The sequence below is a fragment of the Lygodium microphyllum genome, chromosome 7, assembly GCF_053477565.2.
Source record: "Lygodium microphyllum isolate KBCC chromosome 7, Lygodium_microphyllum_v1.1.10, whole genome shotgun sequence".
NCBI classification, from domain to species: domain Eukaryota; kingdom Viridiplantae; phylum Streptophyta; class Polypodiopsida; order Schizaeales; family Lygodiaceae; genus Lygodium; species Lygodium microphyllum.
The window spans coordinates 135,331,191-135,358,694 of NC_141141.1; the positions used below are offsets into that span (position 1 = coordinate 135,331,191).

General features: G+C 39.1%; 1 protein-coding gene across 2 annotated transcripts; it reads right to left on the minus strand.

Annotated features, from left to right (window-relative positions):
* Positions 1-27,319, minus strand: LOC148033997 (protein MALE DISCOVERER 1-like). Of its 2 annotated transcripts, none has more exons than XM_087682004.1 (8): positions 27,066-27,319; positions 25,432-25,651; positions 22,135-22,322; positions 1,362-1,435; positions 1,227-1,282; positions 990-1,141; positions 559-756; positions 1-439 (listed from the first exon to the last, which is right to left on the minus strand). In XM_087682004.1, the coding sequence occupies exons 2-8, from the start codon at positions 25,610-25,612 to the stop codon at positions 206-208; spliced, it is 1,083 nt and encodes a 360-aa protein (XP_087538130.1). In that variant the 5' UTR covers positions 25,613-25,651; positions 27,066-27,319; the 3' UTR covers positions 1-205. The 2 variants fall into 2 exon arrangements, with proteins under 2 accessions (XP_087538130.1, XP_087538131.1); XM_087682005.1 differs by lacking the exon at positions 27,066-27,319 and adding an exon at positions 25,759-25,861.
* Between the last annotated feature and the right edge of the window lie 185 nt (positions 27,320-27,504).

Consider the following 27,504-nt stretch of genomic DNA (forward strand, 5'->3'; position numbering starts at 1 on the left):
TCAAAGATAAACTGATGGCCTTTGATTACATTTAAGGTAGAATACATTGTATCCATCTAACTACTAATCCTAATAGAAATCATTTTCATGGACTCTAAGAAATTCGCCTCTGCTTAATGTACACCTGGTAATTATGTACCAAAAGAGAAAATGAAAACTGTAAACCCAGTCCCCCCTTTTTTTGTACAGTAATATCAAAAATCCTTTAGTGACCCCTCAGTGCAATGGGACTGCCTGGAGGCCCTGACTCTGGGACAATGCCCAGAGACTGAACAAGCATGTAAAGAACATCATCCATGCTGGGTCTGCTTGAGGCATCTTTCGATATACATAAACGTGCTATTTCACATACAGAATACAACTCTAGAGGAACCACATTCTTTAGATTGGGATCAGTCAATATTGTCATTTGATCTCTGCTTTGAAGAAACTGCCCCGCCTAGAAAAGAATCAACAAACATACCTATATAAGCTTGTGCTTCCATGGAAAAGTTCAACACACGTGAAAAGGAGGATGTGTCTCAAAATACAATTACTTCACTGCTGTTTATGACTTACCCATTCTACAATCATGCCAGACTCCTTGCTGAAAACCGACTTCCCAGAAATAAGTTCTAGCAGTAACACACCAAATGCATAAACATCCTCGGAGGGACTGCTGATTCCCTTTGAGTTGAAACAAGGATCTGTGAACCCCATCTCCTTCTGCAATGAGATTGAGCGTGAACAATGAGGAAGAGTGCCAACTCCACAAACCTGCCAACAAAAGTGAAATCCTTATCAAGGCTAAAAATCACACAACGGGAGGTGGTAAAGAAACCAGCTTTGAAAATTGTCACAAGCACATCACAGTCTCCCGCTAACCTAGTGACTAGGGGTACAGTTCGTGCTCCTCTGTTAGCCTAAGAAAAAGGTTTCAGAATCCTTGGAAGGTGTAGAAATGAGTGTACAATACCAAACAAAAATCGGAAGAACAAATGGAACCACACCTTAGCATTGTAATCTTCTGATAGCAACACATTATGAGATGTCAAGTCTCCATGGACAATGGAAGGGCCACACGAGTGATGTAAATAAGCAATTGCAGATGCTGTACCAACAGCCACACGCAACCTTTGCTTCCATGAAAGATGGTCGTCGTCTTCACCAATTTCCAAACACACCGATTTTTAAACAAGCATATGATTGCTCATGATAAAGGGCAATAAAAAGAACACTATTAATACCATTATGAAGGTTGTTAAAAAGACTGCCATTGGGGGCATACTGAAACACAAGCATCCTGCAAAATGGTGGAAACTGTCAAATTACTAAAAAGCATACCAAATGTTTCAGCTGGACTCCATCCTTATGGATTTTACCTGTGATCCTTTTCATCACAGAATCCAAGCAGGTTTGTTAAGTGTTGATGACACAATTGAGATAGAAGATGTACCTAGCATAGTCCGAGAATAAGCTGAGTTAGAAGGATTTTTTTGCAAGTGCAAAACATTTTATCAATGTAGATTGCAGACTTCCTTTCTTCTGAATGATTATAGATCAACAACTTGCAACTCATTAATGCCACTTATTTTCACGTTGGTTTCTAATCTCTTGAGCTTCCTTTGGAAGTAGCCTTTGGACCCTATACTATAAGCAAGTTGCTCCCACCAATGTTTCTAGAGTACGTATGGTGACTTTGATTAGCATTATGTAAGCAATGACACCTACAAAGGACTCACCTAGTTTCCAGAAACGGCGTTTTGGGCTGCCGAAACACGACAGCCGTTTCTGGCCATTTCCATTGCCTATTGATCTTTTGATTGAGGATATAGGCAAAATTCAATGGGTTGAGGCCATTTTCAGCATTGCCAGAAGTATAGTCGATTTTGTCAGAAGAAGGCCCAAAGTCCTTACCATCTTTGCTCATTTAGCCACCTTCAACTCTTAAAACCCTTTGCCACCAGATTTGCCTACATCTTCATTGTGCTTGAGAGGTTGGTGTGCGTACATAAGAAGCCGGTGTGCACTTTATGTTCTAATGAGTTCATGCAATGGGATGAGTATGCTTATCCAAAGACCATGGCCTTCCAATGCAATGTCATGAATGATACTTGGTGAAAAGAGATGAAGGCTATGGTGAGAACTCTCAATCCTATCTACACAATGCTACACACCACACATCACCGATATGGAGGGTAGCACCATGGATCTCCTTCACAACCATATAGATAAGATAGGAGCAGCTCTCAAGAACAACAACTTTTTGCCCTTGGACAAGTAATTAGCTCTTTATTTTGTAAATTGATATTATATTTGAATAACCATTCTTGAATTGACATTTCACATGCTTGTTCAATGTTGACCTCTTGATTCTTTAGGATTACTCAAATTATAACTCTGTGGGAGAGGAGACAGAATTGGTTTCATAGACCAATTCATGCAATGGCCCATATCTTGCATCCTCTTTGGTGAGATGATGAGCAGTGTGAGAGTAAGGAGCTAGAGGAGGGATTCATGGAGTATATGACAAATGTGACACGTGGTAATGTGTCCATACTTCAAAGGATTGAGGATCATCTATTAACATTCTGTAATGAGAGCTTGCATTTTGGTAGAGAGACTGCAAAGTTAAGGGAGAGAGAGACTCTGTCTCAAGGTGGATAAAGTATGAAAACTGCGCAACCACACTGGTAATTTGCAACCCCAATCATCCTTTATTATACATAATTTCATTTATATAATTTATTAACATTCCATGGTTTGATTCTTATGGCTCCATTTGTAGTTCTATTTGAATGATGATTTATAAAAGTGCATGGCTATCCGAGTGCTCTCACAAGTTGTACCTCAAGCCCTTGTGAGAGAAATTGAAGTACTTGGACCCTTTTTCATACAAAGAAAAGAAATAAGCTTACCATTACTCAATTAGAGAGCTTAGTGAAACCAGCCTTCCTTGGAAAGGGTGGTAATTCCCTGATTAATCACTTAATTACAGCAATCAACAAATAAATATAATTCGAAATGCATAATTTACCTTAATAATCTTGGACAATAGACTCTCGGTTGGCCCCAAAACTTACACCCCTTTCAATATTTCTTTAACTCTAATTACTAATGGATTGAGTACAAGTTGAGATTCCACAATCTCCTTTACTAATACAAAAGCAACTTGTTGTACATATAATCAACAAGCAATCTGGGCCAATTGCCCCTTCATTTTCACCCAAGAATTGCACAAAGGGAATCACCAACTAGCCAAATGTTGCCCCAATTCACAACGGATGGCCTCACATCTAAAATCCCTATCAACTCTACAAATTTCAAGTGTTGATTTCATTGTGTACAATGCTTCTCCTACTAGCACAAGTCCCAAGGTGGCTATGAAACCCTAATTTTTGCAAAAATTTAGGGTTTACAACAAAGATCTCTCTGCTGTCCACCAAATGCAACTGAGATCTGCTCAAAATGACTGAGAAACGCTAAGATCTCCTGAGAATGGGTTGGAGGTAAGAGAAAGCCAAGATGAGAGAGAAATCTGATTTTCTTTGTGAGAAAACTCTAAATTCTGCCTGCTACTTGCTTCAACCTGTATTAAATGCAGTCACCTCCTACTGCCAGGCACCTCCAAAATGTTATCACTTGATCAGCAATGATGTTGTCAGCCCTTGGAAGATGACTCCTTGATGTCCCCTGCTTGTTGCTGAGGGCCCCCAATGGCTGTCTTCTACGGCAAATTGTTGTTCTTTGATCAAAAAATACTCTCTCTCTCTCTCTCTCTCTCTCTCTCTCAAGCTGTAAAATTGACTGAATGACTGAGACCTAACCCCCAAAAACGTTTTCTCAATTTGCATGGGCACTTTTTTCAAGTGGCAGCCTTCTAAGCCCATTTTTCAACATTATCCAATCATTTAATAAATTTTCATGATTAAATAATCATGAAAATTAATTTCAATCCTTTTGACCTTGCCCAAAATTAAATGTACTCATACATAATAAAATTGGCTAGGCCATTTGCAACATGGAGTGGTCCCTGATCTCTATTGACCCTTAGATTGACATTAATTAATTAATTAATGCTACTCCCTAGTGTCACCTGCTACTTGCTCCAACCTGTATTTAATGCAATCACCTCCTACTGCCAGACACCTCCAAAATGCTATCACTTAATCAATAATGTTGTTGTCAACCCTTGGAAGATGTCTCCTTGCTATCCCTTGCTTGCTGCTGAGGATCCACAATGGCTGTCCTCTATAGCAAATTGTTGTTCTTTGATCAAAAAATACTCTCTCTCTCTCTCTCTCTCTCTCTCTCTCTCTCTCTCTCTCAAGCTGTAAAATTGACTGCATGACTGAGACGCGATCCGCAAAAACGTTTTCTCAATTTGCATGGGCACTTTTTCCAAGTGATAGCCTTCTAAGCCCATTTTTCAACATTATCCAACCATTTAATAAATTTTTAGGATTAAATAATCGTGAAAATTAATTTCAACCCTTCTGACCTTGCCCAAAATTAAATGTGCTCATCCATAATTAAATTAGCTAGGCCATTTGCAACATGGAGTGGTCCCTGACCTCTATTGACCCTTAGACTGACATTAATTAATTAATTAATGCTAGTCCCTAGCGTCACCACCGATACTTATTGACCAAATAACTATCCCAATGTCAAAACTGACACCAATTGAACCCCAAAGCCCAACTGGCATAACTTATCATAACTTTTGCCTTTGACACCCACTCCATCCTTGGGGTCCTTGGCCTGCTACCAAAAAATAACTACCATGTGTATCACATGTGCTAAACAACCTTGCACATTTGATTAATAACTTAATCAAATGTTACCAAGAAGCCTCTCGAAATTTCAGATCTCCGTAACAAACCTCCCCCTTGAAATCCTTGCAATGGTCCTTGATTGCATTGCATTGTGCCAAAGGAAAGCGTATTGTACTACAATTTCCATAAGACATCACAATCACAACATTATGCACTGTTGTTCAACCATGCTACATGTCCCAAACCTATTGAAAATTTCCAACCAACATATACATAACATAAAACTAAAAATCCATCCAGAACTATTGCTAGAAACTCATTGGATGAGTCCACAACTCATGTATCTATGTGGCAAACCTCTCCCTTGAAATCCTTGTAATGGTCCTCGATTGCATTGCATTGTGCCAAAGGAAAGCATACTACACTAGAATTTCCATAAGGCATCACAATCACAACATTACACACTGTTGTTCAGCCATGCTACATATCCCAAACCTATTGAAAATTTCCAACCAACATATACATAACATAAAACTGAAAATCTGTCCAGAACTGTATCTAGAAACTCATTGAATGAGTCCACAACTCATGTTTCTCAATTGTTCTGACTATTAACCATAGAAAAGTATCAATTCAATATAAACCATGGTTAAAACTATCAATGGCGTTTACTAACATATTGTTGTCCATGGAACAACTGTAAACCATTGAAAACTAAGCATAACCTGATCATAAACTAATCCCTTGTTGATCTGAGAACTGATCACAAACTACTGCAAATGCAACCTCAAACTGATCACAAACTCATTGCAAAAGCTGACCAGCAATCAATATAAAATTGATTCCAAAAGTAACCATAAATTATTCTCAAAGTGATTATAAGCTAATGCAAAAGTATAGTTTCAGTGCCCAGATGAAACTCATACCCATCTGCATACATCACACAGTGACCACTGACTAGTACCATAGCAGCTAAGAACGTGTTTCTTTCAATTTGAAACTTTAAGAGACGTTTCGGAGAGTAAAAAACGTGGATTTTTTCTTGAGAGTTGGAATCCAAAATATGGTTTTTTGATAAAAATTGTTGGGCAATGTTAAATGTGATGACGATGATGTGTAATGACTTGTGAGGACTCAAGATTTTGAATGAGAGACTAATTTTTTTATTATTTTGTTTAGTTATTGAACTTTGTTAATCTAGTATCTATTCTTATCTAGAGAGTTGATTATTATATGACTTTAGTCATATTTATGAGTTATTTATGATATATTATGATTCATTCTCGATTTTGACATTTTGACAGCGTGTTTTGAAATGAGAATCATGACGTTGCAACTAGACTCAATTCATATTGTAGATAGGCTATTTACATGTTTATTTTAATTTTTTTATATGATATATATAAATCATAATGTTTTAGTTTTAAACCATAGTACAGCTTGTCCAAATACTAACTTTGACATAAGTGACAAGTCAATGTAACGTATTCTCAATTGACTCTAACATATTATTCTCAATTGACTCTATTATCACTCTAGCTCAATTGGCCATTCTTTGTTTAAAAGAGAGTTCCATAAATGTTTATAGCCTCTTTCCCTAGTCAAAACTATTAAAAATCCATACAAAAAAAAACCCGTGTTTCTTATTTTACTCCCTCTTGAAAGAAACTTACAAACACATTGCTAACGTTTCGTTTTTAAACGTTTTTGGCTACTATGACTAATACACCAAGTAGTGACCTCATGGAAAATATACTATAAGCACAATACCTTGGATACATACTAAATACATCAAAGATCCAATACATACAAGACCTATCCACAACTGGTGGAATGAAAGTGCTACCTCCCCCTTGAGCATCAAGCAATACTCCGGACCATACTCTGCTAAACTTGACTAAGCCTGAACTAAAGTCAACTCTAACTGAAAGACATCTAGATAAAGTTGCAACAACTGCAGATAATCTACCAAGTCATCCTCTTCCATCTATTTGCATCCATTGGTGAATAATTCAAAATTTTCACCAAGTATCTCCTAGAAACTTTATCTTTGGCCTTTCTTTCCTTATATACCAAAATCTAATCGAGTACCAAAATCTCATCCAACTCCTCAATCTCGAGCTAAATTTTACTAAACATATCCTCTAGCACATCATCATGAAAATATCTCAACAAAATGACATGAAAGACATTGTGTATCCGTCAATGTGGAGGCAGTTTCAACTGATATGCCACATCGTTGATCTTCTCCAAGACCTAGAAGGGCCCATAGTATCTCATACTCAACTTCCGATATAGTCTTTTTCTTTTTTTCATCTTTTTCAACTTACCTTTTCAAAACACAGCAATACATAATCACCCTCTACAAACTCCAAAGCACGTCTATGACGATCAATTGTCCTCTTTTGCTTTTCCTATGATCTCTGAAGTGCATACTTTATCTTTGCATAGATTGCATCCAAGTTTTCCACATAATGATCAACCTCAAAGATCTTATCCTTAGTTTGCAAGATAGATGGTATCTTCTTGCCATCCTCATCCACCTCAAATAGACCTTTGCCAGTGAAACTATGCACAGTGTAGTTGTAAGCAAACTCAACCAAGGGCAAATACCGCTCCCACTATGTCTGGTGGGATCTGAAACATAGCAACACAAAAGATCTAATACTTTGGAATTCGCTTCCTTATACAAAATCATCTCTTTGCGGATGAAAGGATGATGAGAATTTCAATGTGGTACCCATATTCTCAAACAACCCCTTCCAAAATAAACTAGTCATCTGAGGGTCTCAATTATTAACAATCAACTCTACCATGCCATGATACTTAAAGATGTGCTACAAAAACAATCTTCCTCACCATAATGAAATGGACTCGTTTACTAAACCTGCAAATGATAGTCCATATTCCATTATTCCCTATAGGTATCCTAGAAAGTTCAAAAATAAAGTTCCTTGCAATGCTTTGCCAAGGCCGATCTGGAATAGGTAAAGGCTATAATAAACCTGGCATCTTTTGCCTATCATGCTTTACCTTCTGGCATACGGTACATGTCCTAACAAACTATTCTACATCATGCCTCAAAGCTGGCCAAGAAAAGAAATACTCCACTACTTTGACCATGGAATCGATACCTTTAATGTCCTACATACGGAGCAACATAACTTTAAGTAATAACTTTGAGCCATAACTGCTTTGTGACACGGTCATCCAAACATCATCAAAAATGCATCTCTTAGCACAAAGTGCTCATGCCATTGGCCCTTACACAACTGATCATAAACATTAGCGAAATCGAAATCAACAACATATTGCTCTTTCATGGCGTCTAACTTATTAGAATTTGCCAATTCTATGGGTAGTGCCCAATGTTTTAGTCTTTAGTTCTTTTTCAATCCTTAGTGTGAACACAACTAAAGTTATAAGTTGTGTCGCCACTCTTAAAGTGAGTGAGAGTTGAGTTCGATAACTCTAGTTAAATTAGAGCTAGGTCTATCTTAGATCTATCTTGTACTTTTCATTCTCATTCTTTTTGTTCAACAAATTCACTCTACTATTTTGCTTCAACACACGCTCATTGTCTCTCCTCTCCTTTCCATAGCAAGCTGTCATTTTTCAACATATGGTATCAGAGCAAGGTTCTACACGATGATTTAGATCAGCCACTGTTAGCCGATGCCTCCTCGCCTAAGATCTTGTTGCTATCAGTCGGCTCTCTGCCAGAGGAAGAGAAGGATGAGCTACTCATGTTTTCAGCCCATCACAGCCCTACGCGTAGTTCTATATATAACCCAAGAAGCTATTGTTTTGGAGGAGTTGTTGCTGTTTTCAGCTCTACCCCTTATTTTCTCACCTCTACGTGTCATATTTTCAACTCTGCCAATGATTTTTTGCAAACCCTAAAAAGTGCAAAAGCCCTAATTTTCAGACATGGGGTTTTTTTGAAATTTCTGCAATTTCCCATCCATTTTGGCCATCTCTTTCTAAATCTCAACTCATGCTACCCTAAATTTGGGGTTCTTGTCAATTTTCGCTCACGGAGTTTAAATTGACAAACAAATTCGAAGAAATTTCACAATTTCTTTGACATTCCCTCCTAAAATTTTGGGGCTTTTGCCCAATTTGCAATCCCATCTACGAATTTTCATTGAAAACACCAACATTGCACAATTCCATCGACATTTGTAAAAGAAATTTAGGCGTTTTGTCCCAAAAGCTCTGATATACATCATGAGGCAGATTCCAACTGCTATTTGCTGGTGGCACGCACCCTAAGGTGACATTACTGCATAAATTCAAGCTGTAAGATACGAATTTCTTCGATTTCATTGAAATTTAGGAAGAAATTTAAGGCTTTTGCTCAACACGCATTCCAAGGCAACAAACAAGCAATAAGCAGCATTTAATTCTATTACAATCAGATTGAGCAAAAAAAATTAAAAAATGTTGGTAAGAATCAATATTGAGTTGTTGTAATTTGTTCTTTTGAGGACGCGCATTACAAGGCAGGTGTGGTACAGCAATACATTGCTGTTATTTCTTAGCTGAGTGCTGATTTGGGTCAAATTGGATACACTTTGACATTTGTGTGACAGTTTGGTACTTGTTGCATAATCCCGGGGGGATTTTTGATACTCTGAGAGGTACAATGTATACATCAACATAGAAGTATTTAGCTGCAATTTTTTTTCCATTGCTGACAGCATGACATATCAAGGGACTAATGATTAGAGTAACATCCTTGGTATCCTCACTCAAGAGAACAAACTTGATGGATCAAACTACCATTGTGGAGTTTTATGGTCCGCAACCTACTTGTAACGAAGGACTTGTGAGACTATGTTACAAGTGATTTGCAGCAACCAAGAGGTCTTGCACCTCAAACACCTCAGCGTAACACTAGAGAACAAGCTACTAGTGCTGCTACCTCTCCTACCAAGGATCAGAGGAGATGGAACTCAAAAGATGCATAGGCACTTTCTTTGATTGCCTTGTCAATGAAAAGATCGATCATTCCACACATCCAGTCTTGTAAGACCTCAAAATCAACATGGGATGTACTTGAGCGTATGTTTGCAGCATGTAACAAGATCAGAATATCTTATCTCCATAGAGAGTTAGCCAACGTGAACATGAATGAGGGTGATAGCCTGACAGATCATCTTACTCACATACAGGATTTGCACGAGCAGCTGGTCAATGTGGATGAAATCATTCAAGATGCTAAATTGATAAACATCACACTAAACTCTCTTCTTCCAAAGTTGTACCTTGGTTTCCACACCTCTTTAATGTTGTCTTTGAGAGAGAGCAACAGCCCCTTGCATTTGTGGAGTTAAAAGGCCTCTTGTTGCAAGAGGAACAGACTCGAAAGAATGTTGCATTGCTTTCAAGAGATGTGGCTATGCTTTCTAAGTTCAAAGGCAAAGGAAAAGTCAAGCAAAATGCAAAAAATCCACAAAAGGGTGATGTTGGACAGCCATCAAATAAGACTATCCAAGACATAGAAAAGTCTAAAAAGAAGGGGAAATGTCATTATTACAATACGCCAGGTCACTATATTCATGAATGTCATAAGAAATTAGCCACAAAGAAAAAAAAAACTCCAGTTTGGCTGTCCAAGAGACAACAGCTAGTAAATCTACTAACGGTGATGCTTCAGCCAACTTTGTGGAGGAGAACTATGCATTTCTGACTTGCAATTATGATTCTTCAATGGCTGACTCAGCATTTAATGCTATTGAAACGCAACAAACATGGTATTTTGACAGTGGAGCTTTAAAGCACATCACTTCTAAGAAGTATTTGTTTTCCTCTTTGGTTTCTGCCCCTGCTAGGAAGCGTGTTACATGTACAAACAGCAGTAATTATGATATTCGTGGCATTGGGACACTCACTATTACTATTGCATATGGTTTAGCCTTCATGCTTCTAGATGTCTTGTTTGTGCCTGGCATTACAAAGAGCTTGTTGTCTATCTCTGCTTTTAACAAGCATGGCTTTTAGGTCATCTTTGAGAATGACAAATGCGCTGTCATAGACAAAAAGATGAATTATGCACTTAGATTGTCTGGGACCCCATATAAGGGTTTGCTTTTGTTGGACACCTATGATGCACAGACTCATGATGCTCTGGCAGTCACTACTCTATCGCTCATTATGCAGAATGCGAAGCTATGGCATGCCCACTATGGACATATGGGTTTTGGGAGTTTGATGACCCTTCAGAGGTGTTATATAATAGATGCATTGCCTCCAATGGAGACTCCACCTCCTCATACATGCAAGGGATGTATTTTGGGCAAGATGCACAAATTCTACCTTCAAAAAGCATGGTGCAAAACGTGTTGTCCAAAAAATGCAGCTTTTTTACTCTGATGTTTGTGGTCCCATGACGACACCTGGACTTGTAGGTCATCTTTACTTTGTTACATTTATTGATGACTACTCTCGTATACAAGGGTAAAGCTTAAGGCTGAAACTAGCCTGAAAGTAAAGATAATTTGCATGGATAGAGGGGGAGAGTTCATGTCTCGTGCTTTTGAGACATATTTGCTTGATGATGGCATTACGCATCAAGCCACTGTTAGAACGACTCCTCATCAGAATGGTGTTGCTGAAAGGAAAAATCACTCTCTTATTGAGATGACTCGTTGTATGCTCAAAAGCAAGCGACTGCCTCATAAATTTCGATTAGAAGGCCTTCAATGTGCAAATCATGTATTGAATCGTGCACCCACTAAAGCACTAAAGACGCTCACCCCGTTTAAAGCTTGGCATGGCAAGGAACCCAAGGTTGACTACTTTCAGTGTTTGGTTACATAGCCTATTTACATGTTCCAAAGGAGCTTCATGGGAAGCTTAGTGACAAGACTGTAAAATGCATATTTACGAGCTACAGTTCGGAAAGCAAGGGCTATTGCTTGTATGACCTGCACATAAAGAAAGTTTTTGTCAATAGGGATGCCACATTTGTTGAAAATCCTGCATTTTCACATTATCAATTTCAAATGCCAGCCACCTATGGCTGGACAGACATAATACAGCAAGTTGTTGCTGCACCATATGCACTTGAACAGCAAGGTATTGATGATGGTTTGCCACATGCAATGGAAGATACAGTATAGCATGAAAGGGCTATTGCAAATGCAGCAAAAACAGTCCTCAAATGGTTGTTACCAACTCTCCAAGAGAGTAAAATGAATGCTCCTTTAGCTCAATGCACTTAAGGGCTGCTAGACATGCAACACATGATGCAAGGGGAGCCCATTTGGCTGATTTTACAAAAGTAGATAATTGTTATGAGCACGTATTTATGAGCTAGTTGTTGGATGATGATGAGCCTACTTCCTTGGACGAAGCTCAGCAAGATGTACATTGGATGCATGCCATGTAGGATGAGTTAAACTCTATTGTCTCTAACTCTACATGGGATTTTGTGGATTTACCACTTGGCAAGAAGGCCATTGGCACAAAATGGGTTTTTAAACTCAAAAGCAAGGCTGATGGTAGGTATAAAGCACAATTAGTAGCATAGATTATGAAGAGACTTTTGCTCCTACATCCCGCATGAGTACAATGAGATGTGTAATTGCTATGGCTGCAAATTATGCTTGGAAGGTACATTAGTAGGACATTAAGACAACATTCTTGAATGGAAATTTGCATGAGGATGTTCATGTGTCACAACCTTTAGGATTTGTGGTTAAGGGGAAAGGGCACATGATATGCAAGCTAAACAAAGCTCCTTATAGTCTCAAACAGGCTCCTCGTGCATGGTACTCTAAAATTTATACATATTTGTCGAGCAAAGGGTTCAAAAACAATCCAACTACTCCCACTCTATACACTAAGAATGAAGGGGGAGACTTGCTAATTATCATTCTTTATGTAGATGACATGCTGCTCACTGGATCTTCAAAAGCAAAAATTGCAGATTTCAAGGTTAAATTAAAACATGCATTTGCTATGTTAGATATGGGCTATCTACAGTATTATTTTGGTATTCAGTTCACCCAAAATCAATATGGTATTATCATGTCACTATCACTGTATGTGGATAAGCTATTACATAGGTTCAATATAAAAGATTGCAAACCTATGTGCACTCCTATGGAGCCAAGCTTAAAGTTGTCTATGCATGATGATGAAAAGATGTCTGATGTTGCAATTTACAGCCAAGCTGTTGATTGTCTTATTTATCTTTGCAACACACACCTTGACATTCAATTGCAGTATCTCAAGTGAGCAGGTATATACATAGCCCACAAACTATGCATTAGCATGTTGTTAAGCAGATCTTCAGATACTTGCAAGGTGCTCAATCACATGAATTATTATTTCCCAAGGGGAAGACTTGCAATTACAGGCTTACAATGATTCAAATTGGACTCGTGATGCAAACACTAAGCAATCTACTAGTGGACATTGTTTCTTACTTGGTTGTTCATGCATTTCATGGCTAAGCAAGAAACAACTTGCAATGGCTATCTTGTCCTGTGAGGCTGAGTAGAAGGCAACCTTCACAACAACAGTGAAAAGTGTATAGTTGCACAGATTGTTGGTTGATCTACATTTACCATTGGAGGATTCAACACCCATTCTTTCTGACAATCTGAGTGCTATTGCAATGGCATGAGATCCTGTGTTTCATGCTCACACAAAATATATTGAGGTGCATTATCATTATGTTAGAGAGAGATGCTATACAAGAGAGATCAGCTTGATGTATGTTCCTACACAGGAAAAAAATTTTCACCAAGGCACTACCTCATGAGAAGTTTGAGGCTTTTCGCTAGTCCTTAAACTTGCTACCCTTTGGTGATTGATCATTCCCACACTTTACCACATTGGCATTGCAAGGGGGTACTAGAATTTGCTAACTCTATGGGCAATGCCCAATGTTTTAGTCTTTAGTTCTTTTTCAGTCCTTAGTGTGAACACAACTAAAGTTATAGGTTGTGTCATCACTCTTAGAGTTAAGAGTTAGAGTCACTTACCTCTAGTTGAGTTAGAGCTAGGTTTATCTTAGATCTATCTTGTACCTTTCAATCTCATTCTTCCAGTTCAAAAAGTACACTCTACTCTTTTGCTTCAACACACTCTCATGGTCTCTCTTTTCTCCCCTCCATAGCCTACTGTCATTTTCCAACACAACTTAGTGTGATAAACCATGCTGACAGCTGCAATTTATGGCTTATGTGACAATGCATCAGCCACAACATTCTTTTTACCATCAAAATGTACACTCTAAAAATGAAACATGGAGAAAGAACTTATCCATCTCATATGCTTCTCTCACAACTTTGTCTGCGTCTAAACGTACCTCAAAGTCTAATGGTCTGTTTGCACCATAAAATCACTCCCCCAACAAATAATGTTTCCGCGTAGACACTGCATGAATAACAGCCAAGAGCTCTTTCTCATAGCCCTGCAAATTCTTCTCTACACCACAGAGATTTCGGCTCTCATAAGCCACAACATACCCATCATGCATAAGAACAGCCTCAATTCTCTTACCACATTCATCACACTAAACAAGAATGACTTCCTTAGATCGGACCACATAGAGCACAAGATTTGAAGTCGTCTTTTTCTTCAACTTTTTAAATGCTGAAATTTCCACAACTATCCATCTACATGGAACATCCTTCTTCTACAAAGCATGCAATGGAGATGCAATTCTAACAATCCCGCGTATATACTTCCTAGAGTAAGAACATAAGCCTAAGAAGCTCAGATCTCATGCACATTTCTCAAAGGTGACCACGATCGTATTGTCTCAACCTTTACAAGATCCATAGAAAATCATTGGCAAATACAATATATCCTAAAAAGTGAATTTTTAGCAAAAAGAATTCACTTTTCTTGTCATTGATAACCAACCTATACTCACATAGTTCATTAAACACAATGTTCAAGTGTATTCTATGCTCTGCCTATTCTTCAAATGGGCAATCATGTCATCAAAGAAAGTGCCCACAAATCCTCTATGTGACTGAAGATGCGATCCATCATCCAATTGAAAGTGGCAGGAGCATTCGTAAGCCCAAAAGACATGACAAGGAACTCATATAGCCTAAAAGATATTCTGAAAGCCGTCTTAGACACACCCTCCAGTCTATGGCATATCTGATGATATCTACTTTTTAAATCTATACGACCGAATATGGCTGCCCCTTGCAATCTATCCATAAAATCATCAATTCGAGGAATCGAAAAGCATTTTTTCTCGTGATCTTGTTCAAAGCACAATAATCAATGCACATATGCCATGAATCGTCCTTTTTCTACACCAAAAGCATTGGAGAACAAAAAGAGATGAGCTGGTTTGAATCAGCCCTTTTTCTAACAGCTCGTTCACCTAACTCATAATCCCCTTCTCTTGGACTGCACGGACTCCGTAGGGTGGCTTATTAGGTGGGCTACTTTCAAGGATAAGATCTATGCCATGATCTTCTAGCCTTTCAAGTGGTAGCTATCCTGGAAGTCACTGAGAGAAGCAATCAACATAATTTTCAAAAATGGCGTGCGATCCTTCTCTAACTTAGGCATGTTCCCAACATTCTCACAATCTTCTTTACCCTTAGTAAAAACTAAGTACGCTGAAAGATGATTTTTCATTACTTTAGAAATAGCAACTACAGATATAACAAGGATAAATTCACCATTCAACTTTACATCAAGTGTGAGTTCCTTTTCCTTATGTTGAATAGTGATCTTTTTTGCACGAGAAGCAATCATTGTATCCATATGGTGACACTATGGCATACCAAGCAATACATCACAACCCTCAAATGGAGCAATGAAAATCTCTTAGCTATCCACATATCCATGTACATGCAATCGAAGCTTTCCAATGAGTAGTGTGACATGCTCTACATGGCCTTTACATGCCATTCCAACTTCCCCGATGGATCCCATCTCATCCTCTCTGATGATGCCTAGACAGGCTGCGATGTCAACAGAGATGATATTGATATGTGCACCATTACCAAAGAAACTCAATCCATGCAGATCCCTAATTTTGCCCCATGCTCTACACAACTCAGTAGCATCATCATTGGGCTTATCACTAACAACATCAGGCACCAATCCCACTGATGTTTTGGACTTCTTTCCTTTGGAATCTCCCTAATTTCTTAATTTTCCAATTTGCTGCCTATTGGGACAATCCCTTGCAATGTGACCCTCCTATTAAAAAATAAAACATTTATTAACATTTATTTGCATCTATCAATTCTCTACGTTGAGCCAATGTTTTTGAACTCTTTCTTTACTGTTTTGGCCTCTTTTACAAGCTGATTTTCAGAGTTGCCCCTTTTCTGAACCTTAAACAACATTTTATTTGGCTTCTTTCCACTCTCTAGAAAGCCTGAATCCTTCCCATGCAGCAAAGCATTGGTTGTAACTACAGTCTCTATGAGTTGAGACATGCTAGATAGGATGGATTTAATGCAAAAATCCCTCATTCCTTTAGGCAGCCCACAAATGCATCCCAAAACTTCTTATTATATTACTCCAATTTTTTACATTCTTTAGCATCCAACTTATTCCAAGCTGTCAAGATGTCCACCTCAAAGGTACTTGTAAACCAATTTGATACAAACATTTGCTTGAATTGTACCCATGTTGACGGTACTCTACCTTGCATAAAAAGAGTGGACCGCCACTGCAATGCCCTTTCAAGAAAGTGGCTGCCTTCAAGGACTTGGTAAAGTTTTCCCCTGAATAGGCTACATCAAACTGCAAAATGAAAGTCAAAGCTTTCAATCTATTTTGTGCACCACTAAAGGACTCAAACTTCACTGCTTTTCCACCCTCATCATAGTCTTTTGCTGCACCTTTGGGTGTCAAGCTATCATACACTGGCTGCTGCAAAAAGGATGTATTTGCTGAATTTACATCAAAACCAACACCAAACGGAGCATTTACATGACTAGCACTCATTCCTTCAACCCTAGAAGCATTTGATAGTGCAAATACATTACCAAACATGCTACTTTGTGCCTCAAGCATCAAACCAATGCTGCCATACATAGAGTTTTGCACATTTCCAGTCATACCCAGATACATTGGGCCTTGCACACTATGCATTGGCTATTGCATACCATGGGATTTGTGCCATACATTCCCATATACAATCCCTATCCAACCATAGCATGAATAATCGTGCTTTCACTAAAGTATCCTCGCTGCCTCATCATAGCATGCATGCCCAACTATTCAAAATCCATTCGATTGGCACTTCCACAATGACCTTGCATTTGCATTCCTCGCCCTGCACGTACCAATTGTTTCGCTTCATTAGCATCTTTGGGAGCTTCAAATGAAGGCTTTGGCATTATCTTTGGTGCACCTTGCTATCTCGAAGGTGCAAAAGACGAATTCTTCTTCTTCTTGCCTTTGTTGTCCTTCAAAGCTTTCAAAAATCAAGTAAATTGAGGATCCTTTGCCAATTCAACAAAGAGATTTGCTACTATCCTCACCCGATTCTTCAATCGGCATCAAATTCCTCTTTACTTTGCTAGTCATCAGCTTCATCATGCCTTGAAGACCCAGCATCTTGCCCAACATCAACACTTTCAGCTTGTTGTCCATGGTCCAAGCCTTGTCCGAGATCAAGCATTGCATTTTCTTCATTCCCATATGAATGTTCATACTGAGAGGCATCATTACTACTTGATTGCACCTCACTGTATGAAAACATATTGCTGTAATTTCTCAACTAAGCGCAAAAATCAGCACTAGCACAAAGCTTTGGCTTGCAATTAGGTGCCTAAGGCCCACTAAATCAAGGGATTGAGTGGTGTCCTAACAATGGAACCATGAAACCGGCCAGCCTTCTTGGAGAGGATGGTAATTCCCTAATTAAACACTTAACTACAACAACCAATAAATAAATATAAATTGAAATGCACAATTTACCTTAATAATCTTGGACAGTAAACACCCAATTGGCCGCAAAACTAGCACCCTTCTCGGTATTTCTTTAACTTTAATTGCTAATGGATTGAGTACAAGTTAAGATTCCACAATCTCCTTTGCTGATCCAAAAGCCAACTATGCATATAATCAGCAAGCAAACGATTTTCACCTAGGAACTGCACAGATGGAACCACCTACTAGCCAAATGTTTCCCCAATTCAAATCGGATGGCCTAACATTTGAAATCTTAGTCAATTCAACGAATTCCAGGTGTTGATTTCAATGTACAATGCCTTCTCTTGTTGGCACGGGTCCCAAGGAGGCTGCTAAACCTTAATTTCTGCCAAAATTTAGGGTTTACAGCAAAGATCTCTCTGATGTCCACTAAATTTGGCTGAGATCTACTCAAAACAACTGAGAAATGCTGAGATCTCCTGAGAATGGGTCGAAGAACGTAAGAGAAAGCCAAAATGAGAGAGAAATCTAATTTTCTTTGCGAGAAAACCCTAAATTCTACCTGCTGCCTACTCCAACCTGCATATAATACAATCACATACTGCCAGACACCTCCAAAATGCTATCACCTGATCAACAATGTTGCTGCCAACCCCTGGAAGATGACTCCTTGCTGTCCCTTGCCTACTAAGGCCCCCAAATGGCTGTCTTCTACAGCAAATTGTTGTTCTATGATCAAAGAAAGGGCCAATAGCTCTCTCTCTCCCTCTCCCAAGCTATAAAATTGATTGAATAGTTGAGACTCAGCCCCAAAAACGTTTTCTCAGTTTGCATGGGCATTTTTACCAAGTGCCAACCTTCTAAACCCATTTTTCAGCATTATACAGACATTTAATTAATTTTCAAAATTAAATAATCCTGATAATTAATTTCGACCCTTCTGACTCACCATCTACTTGCCCTCTTCTCTTTCATATTGTCAGAGTGCAACAAATGCAAAAAAACATGACCAAACTGAAAGAAAGAATGAACACACAAAAAGAGAGAGGAACACAGAAGACTACAGTGAATGAATGCTGAATATAAGGAGGCAAATATGTATAAGGGGCTGTGAGAGAATGAGTCTCTCAACCTACATGCAAAAAAGTTGAAAGACTGCGACCAGAGGAAAGGCTAGGCCTGAGTAGCCAAAATAAATACATACAAATAACAGGATGGCCAGCCTGAAACTGCTTGACTGCCATCAAGCTGGTCCAACTGCATAAAAAAATGCCAAAAAATTCTGCACATGCTCCGACTGCAGTCTGCCTGCCACATGGCATCAGCCCAGCATTGTCTGACCTGCCCAAGTCACTAGGATCACGCTGGCAACTGCCTGTATGCTGCCCGACCTAAGGAAATGCATAGATCTGCCCTTAAATGACTGTACAATGCATGTACCTATCCAAGGGATAACTAAATCTCTAACACCCTCTCGAATCCTGGAGGCAACATGAGGCTTAGGGATCTAGAGTGCTATCAAATAACGACCTAAGCAAGAGCCTTCATAAACAAGTCTATCAAGTTATCCTCTATCTTACAATACACCAAATCAATAGTCTCATCCAAGAGCTTCTCCCAAATGAAACGGTATTTTATCTCAATGGGCTTCATCCTAGCATAAAATATAGGATTCCATGCCAAAGCAACGCAACTCTCATTGTCGCATTGAAGTGTAGAAGGATCTATCTGCAGGCAGCAAAGCTCTCCTAGTAATCTCTGAAGCTACACTGTCTCACGTGGTAGAAGACGTTGCTCTAACTTCTGTCTCTGTAGATAAATAAGGCAACTATGGGTTGCTTCTTACTACTCCAAGAGATAGCACGTGCACCCAAAGTAAAGCAATAGCCTATCATTGACCTCCTATGGTCACCATCTCCGACTCAAATTGAACCTATCCAATCTCATAGAACAAAGGCTATATCTCCTGCACCTATTGGATAATAAAGGCCTTGGACAAGAATCCCCCTAAGGAACAGCCTGGTAATAAACCAGTCTGGTTTCACTCATGAACCCTACAAGCAAACCAACAGCAAATCACAAACTAATCCAAGTATTTACAAGTCATATCAAAGACTCAATCAGCTGCCTATAGCCGATAGCATCTTCCGTCAGCAAATTTGCATGGGTTGTAACCTTCCAATTCGGATCCATGGAAGTAGAAATAGGCAAACAACCCTCCATCTCAAAGGTGGTCAAAAGCTCCTGCACATATCACGGGTAAGATATGAAAATCCCCCTCAAAGTCTACCAAGTCCCATGACCTAAAAATAAGTGGAGAAGCTCCATGTCCATCATCTTGATCTTATCATGTAGTGCTTCCTTTGCTTACTTGATCATCTTGGCATGGTCACCTGTCAGAATTCCACATAAAGCACCGACAAAGCATGCCCACCAACAGCTAATATGTGGTCGTACGACTAGGGATCCGCATGGAACACCGATACCCTAACTTCCCTTAGAGGAATGAGTCTATCTTCTCATCCCAAGTAAGCGGAGTCTAGTTAAGTTAAGAAAGGTAGACTTCACATCTAGCTAATAAACTAGCCATCTTCTATGGCTAGCTAAGGCAAGAACAGCCCTAATGGTGGCCATCTACCACCTATTGTTTTCCCTCTTCGTAATGGCTGAGAACCTCCCCTAGCAATGCCATCTGCCTTAAATGAATCTTCCTTGATCTCAAAAAAGTGAGAAAAGGGCCGTTGGGTTAGGGGGAGGGGGGAGGTATTAGCAGATATGTCACTTCATGTGTGAGTTTATGCATGCTAGAGAGAGCTAGGCACATTCTAGATATTTTTGGCATTTTATATTTGTCATTTTCATGGCCTTTAGGGCATTTATTGCTGACCGATCTAACATCGTTTATGGCTTAGATTTGGCCTATATATTCGAGCCACAATCCACTCCCTCCTCCACATTGTATCATCTATCATTCACCTCCTACAAGAGCCAATGCTCGTGCCTTTACAACCAATGACTCCCAATGACTCACGTTGAATCTATATTGTCTCATATCTCGGTAAATGGATTCCATTTCCCGAGCATCTCTTTGCTTCTAAGTTCTTTGTGCAGTGTTCTTTTCCTTTGGGGTGTCTCTCTTTTCCTTTGTCATTTGTATCAGGAGTCTATTACCACAATTTTCCACGCTTCCATCACTACATCGACTTTTGACCGGGGTCACAGAGAGAGAGAGAGAGAGAGAGAGAGAGAGAGCACAAAGAACAAGGACAAAATGAACTTGATAGATTTGCAATAAGCCAAGTACATCAAATTGAGCACTTATTTACAGGTCACATTTGATTATCTCGTACATTCTAAGAGATCGTTTGCACACATTGTGCTTAGTAAGCACATTAAGACTTTGTATATGCTTGGCTCCAACAACCCACAACTTTTCAAATGATGTGTAACGTGGCATACAAGCATCCACCCTTCCATGCAAATAGTTTGGCTGCTACATGCCACTTCCTTCTCCGTTCCAGATTACATTGTTCCAAGGTGGTGGGTACGAAGCAGGTCTAAAGACCGATCGCATTTGCCACATGGCAGGTTGTCCACTTTGCTCACTACTGATCTCTTAGTTCATTATTTCACTGCCCTAATATTCCTGTTGCTTTGTATATTCCCCTTGTCCATCAATATAAAGATCAGTCCATCGTGTCGTGTGACATTTCACTCTTGATCTAGCTTCATGCTGTTTGGATGGTGGTAGGGGGCTACAGTGGTCCCAGTATGAAGTGGTACTAGATCAGCCTGACCCTAGTTCAGATCATGAATTAGAGGACATGGGATGCATCTCATCGTTAGGGACTATCTCAAGGGGATCATAGGAATCCATGATTGTGATGATCTTAAACTTACAGAAGGTGTAGACTGTACTCTGTGAGTCTCAACTTTCATGAAGGCTACTGGCCCAATTTTGAAGGGTCTAGACTGCAGATGTGCTGCTGCTACTGTAGACAGCCTGCCATAAGATCTCATATGATATTAGAGTTGACATGGTGTCCCTGAAAAGCTCTCTTACAGAGATAGGATGTAAACACAATTTCATAACATGAGGATGTAAACATCTTACTAAGAGCTCAGGTATACAGCTTCTCAACTCAAAAGATTGGACCCAAATCTAATCAACATCCACGCACAAGGTGAAGACTTCCTAAAGTTTTCAATATAAGAATGTTGGCAAGGTTTAAAGTTAACCCTGTCCATTGTAAATATGAAGGAAATGCTACATCATCAAGGATTCTAACACTCAACCATGATTAATCTGAACAAACATTAATACATAACAAAGACACACAACAAATGTGCATGTAATACATACAAACATTTTTTTGGTATATCCTACAGCAAACCCACAGCTACATGTAAAAAATCACATTGTGCCCTTGGCAGCTTTGCACAAATGAAACCAAAAAAGAATCTGCATTTAAATATCTTTCAGTAAGCAAGTCTGTACCTGAAAACGGAAATTCCTCTCCATTTCAATATTGTTTGCAGCACACTTTTTTGTCCTTTTGACTGCAATCTCAGTGCCATCAGGCAGTATTCCCTTATAGACATAGTGGCAAGGGCTCTCACCCACAAGGTTGATAAATCCTTCGCAAAATTCTTCCACTTCCTTGAAAGTAAATACCCTGCCAGAATCTACACAGACAGCAATGTAATCCTTTACTTAGTATATATCCAATAACACATATTACATAACATGCCTACATACTTAAATGCGCCTTCACGTATGGTAACAAGGAGCTTGCAAATGAGGTACAAGTGTGACCATTCCAAGAAAAGGGTTACCGCAACAAGTGCTTTGTCAAATCTTGAGTTCACCAAATGGTTTTGAGTTTCTAGAACTGTATTGGTCACAGTATGACAAATCATAATGAAACACATCATCCATAGGCCCAGTTGAATAGTGTTTACTGCCCTGGTAATTATGCAATTAATTCGCTACACAAATCATAAATCTAGCAAGAGTTAGAATGCCTCGGGATCTATCTAGATTCATCATTGCTGGCATCTATGCATTAACAGCTGCATTTCTCGAGTGAATAAGTGCCTTGCCTGTCCACTTGCCAACTGCTACCAGGAACCTCCTGGTTGCTTACAGTCCTATGAGAGACACCAGCTAAGATTGTGACACTACTTAGAATATCAAAGGCTCAAATTTGCCTTGTAGAAGGTAAGTTTCCTGTTACAAGTGCATACCACTGCCATAGTGACCAAGAACATAAGACTAAAAACAACTGTTTCCTATGATTATGGTCAGAAACAATTACTATGGCTTAAACCAACGCTTAGCAGAAATCAATCCGCAAGATTTCATAGATGAAAAATGTAATAATAAGCACATGTGACAACTAGATGTGATAATGGGCACCTTAATTCATCTCACACTAACCTCATTTTTCCTTTACTAAGGGAAGTAGAAGTTAAAATCAAGTGATTGGGACTTATCACGCTTATTGTTATGCAACCTTGCAACTGTTTTCCTTTCAAAAGAAAGAAAATTCAATTGAAAAACCCTTCTGATGATATTAGCCTTGTAACGGTGTTAGCAAATGAATGAAACCATAGCCCACTACCTATTCATGTTCATGCTTATCAGAGATCTGGCTAACTGATACAATCATGATCACTACATTGGGCATATTCATGCTAACTGATATAGTGAAGGTATCACAATTCACAGCAACTCATTATTCCCTGCATCACTCACATGATTGTGAATGTGCAATGCTTTTTCCCAAAAAACAAGCATAATCGTTAAAGAATTGTAAATTCTCAATACAATGATCCACTACTCTTGGTGATACAATATACTCTTTTGCAACATTTTTGTATTATCGGAAAGATCTCACACAAGCTCCAAAATAGTGTTTGTAATATCAATTGCTATATTTATTGCTGTAGTGTGGGCTTGCATTTAAACTGCCATACCTCCTTCAAGGCCTCCTGAGACTCTTCATATGAATGACAACGGAAAATACTTATTTTACTAGCCATCATGCCCTGCAGCCATGTTGTGCATGCATGCTTTCAAGTCAAGTAAACTACGGTATGATCAATGGAGCCATTGGTTTATCAATCCACATGAGGCGCTATCAAAATGGCTTAAACCACATTTCTAAAATGTAATCATGTATTAAATCAGAATGAAAAGCTTCAAGAGATCTTAAAAATAAGGATAAAAAAGTAACAATTTTTTGAAGTATAAGAGATTTTTTCAATTGTATGCTTTTTAAGAAATAATTAGAAAGGTGGGCAAAGGTGGGGTTTGATAACTCATTTTGTCACAAGACGCATATTACACAAGATTATGTCCAGCTACTATACTGAACATGATTTTGTGTATACATGGCCCCTTTGTTCAATGCCCTCAAATTTCAATCCTTGCTCTAGTAAGGTGCCTTCCTTCAACGGCACTCTAGTTACTACGCCCTAATTGCTCCAACAAACTCATGGAAACACCCCTCTAATTGAAGGGCAATCGGCACCTCTTCCACCGTGGATAACCACTCCACTCGTTTCTATCACTCACCCAATACACTTAGAAAGTGTGGCATTTCACCATCTTGATCCAACACTTTTGATGCTCTTCTGTGACACATTCTCATAATCCAACATCATAGGATTTTTACCTAGATAAGATATGCACCCAAACACCCACAGCAGAAGATGCCTACCTTCAAAATATAAGCCAAAGGAGGGCAAAAGCCACACTAACAATTTCCTCTATGCAAATAGGGTAGCTCACAAACCAGATAAACATAGCTTGGTCATGCTAAGTCCTAGGATCTTCCTTCTTATTGACCCTACCAAGAAGGAGAACCAACCTACTATTTGAGGGGGCAAGAGCTTTGGACTTGCTCAGACACACCATGTGAACATGGGCGTCCTACCATGTGATGCACCCAACAAAACTTGAACACACAACCTCATGAGTATCTTGATAATTCTTCGTAATAAATATTACATAGGATTGCATCTCCTTTTGTTAGTAAGCCCAATAGCCTTGGTGATAGCATTTTTTCAAAATCCCCAATATAACATCAAACAATCAGGGCACAATCCCTAAACCTGCATGGAACCATTCTCCATTCACAATCCTCTCCATTCACAATCCTCAACTTTGAAAAATCAACTTCCCAAAATGTTCTCTCAATTTTGTTCTAGAAGCCCTAAATATTTCAATCTCATGTCAATACTTTGATACATGAATGCAAAACCTCTTCCAAGAAAATGAAGACCAGCTCACTAAAACAAATGCAAAAATGAGGGGCATACTTGCACATGAGAGAACAAATAAGCAATAGAGCAGATTGCACTAAGTAAACTGCGAGGGGTGCATCAAAGTATTGATTGAAAATCAATGACAACCCCAACAGTATCAAAGTTATGATTGACAACCAATGACAAAACTCAAGAGTGTTAAGACGCTACCCAAGCACCAAAACGATAAAGGACCACTCTAGAAAAGGTCCATGTATCCAACAAAAGGTTAAGAAATTGAGATGCATGCCTAATTTCTTACCTCTGAAGATGTCATAGATACCCTAGTTTCCAACAATTTAAATAAAATATTGACTAAAAATATCTCACCCAACATATAAGTAGCTAAATCTTGAAAAGGAAACAATTGGTAACAAAGGTTCTAAGTACAAAGGCAATACGTGTGCTAGTTTTCAGATTTAACTTATGCTACTAACTTAATGCACATATACTCATATTTCTAGAGTAGGTTTGGTCTAATAACTTTGCGAAAATTCTTTAGGTGGAACTGGATTAAAAGTCTTTGTCCAAGTGCATGGAAGAACTGGTGCACATATCCTCTTGCGAAGAAGAAAAACCAGTTGCACTATAAGAAGAATGATCCCGCTCACTGCAACTACTGTGCCAGCTCCAATAAGACCATACATCCATGTATCAAGGCCCATTTTGCATATACATGCATGAAGTCAATCCATGAAATTTGTCTGCCAAAAGAAGAACAAGTCAATTGTTACAACACTTACATATAGAGCAGCCAACAGGTAGATCAATAAAGATGTAATTGTAAGACAATACCATCACAATGGCTTACTTTGGCCAAACAGAAACAGATTTTGCCTGTTTTAAGCAGTAAGTTTCTTATATGCAGTAAGTTTCTTATATAACACTGCCTCCTCACAACATTTTTTTTAAAGCAAGCACCCCCGGGTAGCTTTCAAACATTTTAGCAAAATACCTGTGTAGGTACCAAACCAGCCGCACATTACCACAAGAAATATTAAGAGGACAAATTACTGAACAGCTTACAGATAAATGGAGACTCACAGTTAGAACCAATTGCATTCTTCTGTCCTACAGCTAGGTATTACTATAGCTCCTAAGACACCAAGTTTTTAAACCTTACATCTGGTCTCTGGAGGTATATCTTAGCTCAGGCTGAGAAGCTTTTGTGCAGCAACTTTTTAGTTCACCAATTTTAACCCTTCCCAAAGGTATGAGCTGCAAATGAAGGGAAAAGTTTTGGCTTATGACCCAGTCAGTTTTGAACTTGCAGAAGGGCAACCTAGAGCAGATATAAGATGCTAAATGGCCTACTTCCACAGAAAGCAGCCTATAATCTAAAGGGCCCTTGTGCTGTGATCATAAGTTTGAACCCTCACGAGGCAAAGCAATACAACTCAAACAGCCAAAAAAGAAAGGGCTATGGAAGGCTTTGATTGTATCAGAAACCTGCAATTTGCAAGATAAAAATCTGGTTGGGTTTTGTCAAAGGTGCTGCTTGCAAATGTTAGCCTTCCCTTTCCTAACAACCACATTAAGGTCTATTGAAGTGCTATGTGTCGCTGAATCGCTAGATATGATCCTGATAGTTGAGCTTTTCTCCTAGGCTGACTGTAAGGCCAAACTACATGTGACATTAAAGATCAAGACAAAGCCTGCATTTCACAAAAACAGTGAAAGCGTGACAAGAGCTGGGATTTTCCTTCAGCATTGCTTCGACTTCTGGCCTTATTTTAACTCCAGCTCTGGTCAACACCTTACTGTATAGCAGTTGTGTGAAATAACTGCACAAACAGCACGAATTCTGTAAAGAGTGCTAGATCCTAATGGCTATCTCACATTCGCCATCAGAAACCACCAGGTATCTACATTGACAGCGCAGGGGGTAAGGCTATGCCCCTTCAAAACAGGCGTCATGTCTTTCACCTAAAGAGCGTGTCTATCAAATAAAACCCCGATGATCTAGCTCTAGCGGTAAGCGACCTGCTCTCGATCTCAGAAAAAGAATGCACGATGAGCAGCGATACATCCGCACTCATCACTTCATGGACCGAACCCTATTTTCCCAAGCAGGAGAAGAAAGAAAGAAAAAAAAAAAAAAAGCAAAGGAAAATGCACCTGTTATGAGTTCTTGAGCAGGTCCTCGGTGGCGAAGCGTCTGGACGAAGCCGAAGCTGGAGCATGCGGAGGGAGGCTATGGAGGAAAGGGACAGACGCACTTGTTCACACACTGTGCCGGCGCAACATCACGATACAGCTTTGTTTCTCCTACTCCCATAAAACACTTCATGATGGTGATGCTGCTCCCCAGATACCAAAGCTGCGTATTATCATTCGTATGACCACAAGGAAAAATCTACAAATGTCTAAATTACTACCATGTGTGGTATGTTTCTTCCCTTTTATTAGCAAGCCATGGTGATATTTTAACTTGGCTTTTGTGGTTAAGGTACTTTGAAAATTAAAACTTTTATTAAAATGAAATGAAATTTCCTCTTTCTCTTCCTCTTCTTCCCAGTGGGCCAATTGTTGAACACCTTACCTTGGTTGGATCAAT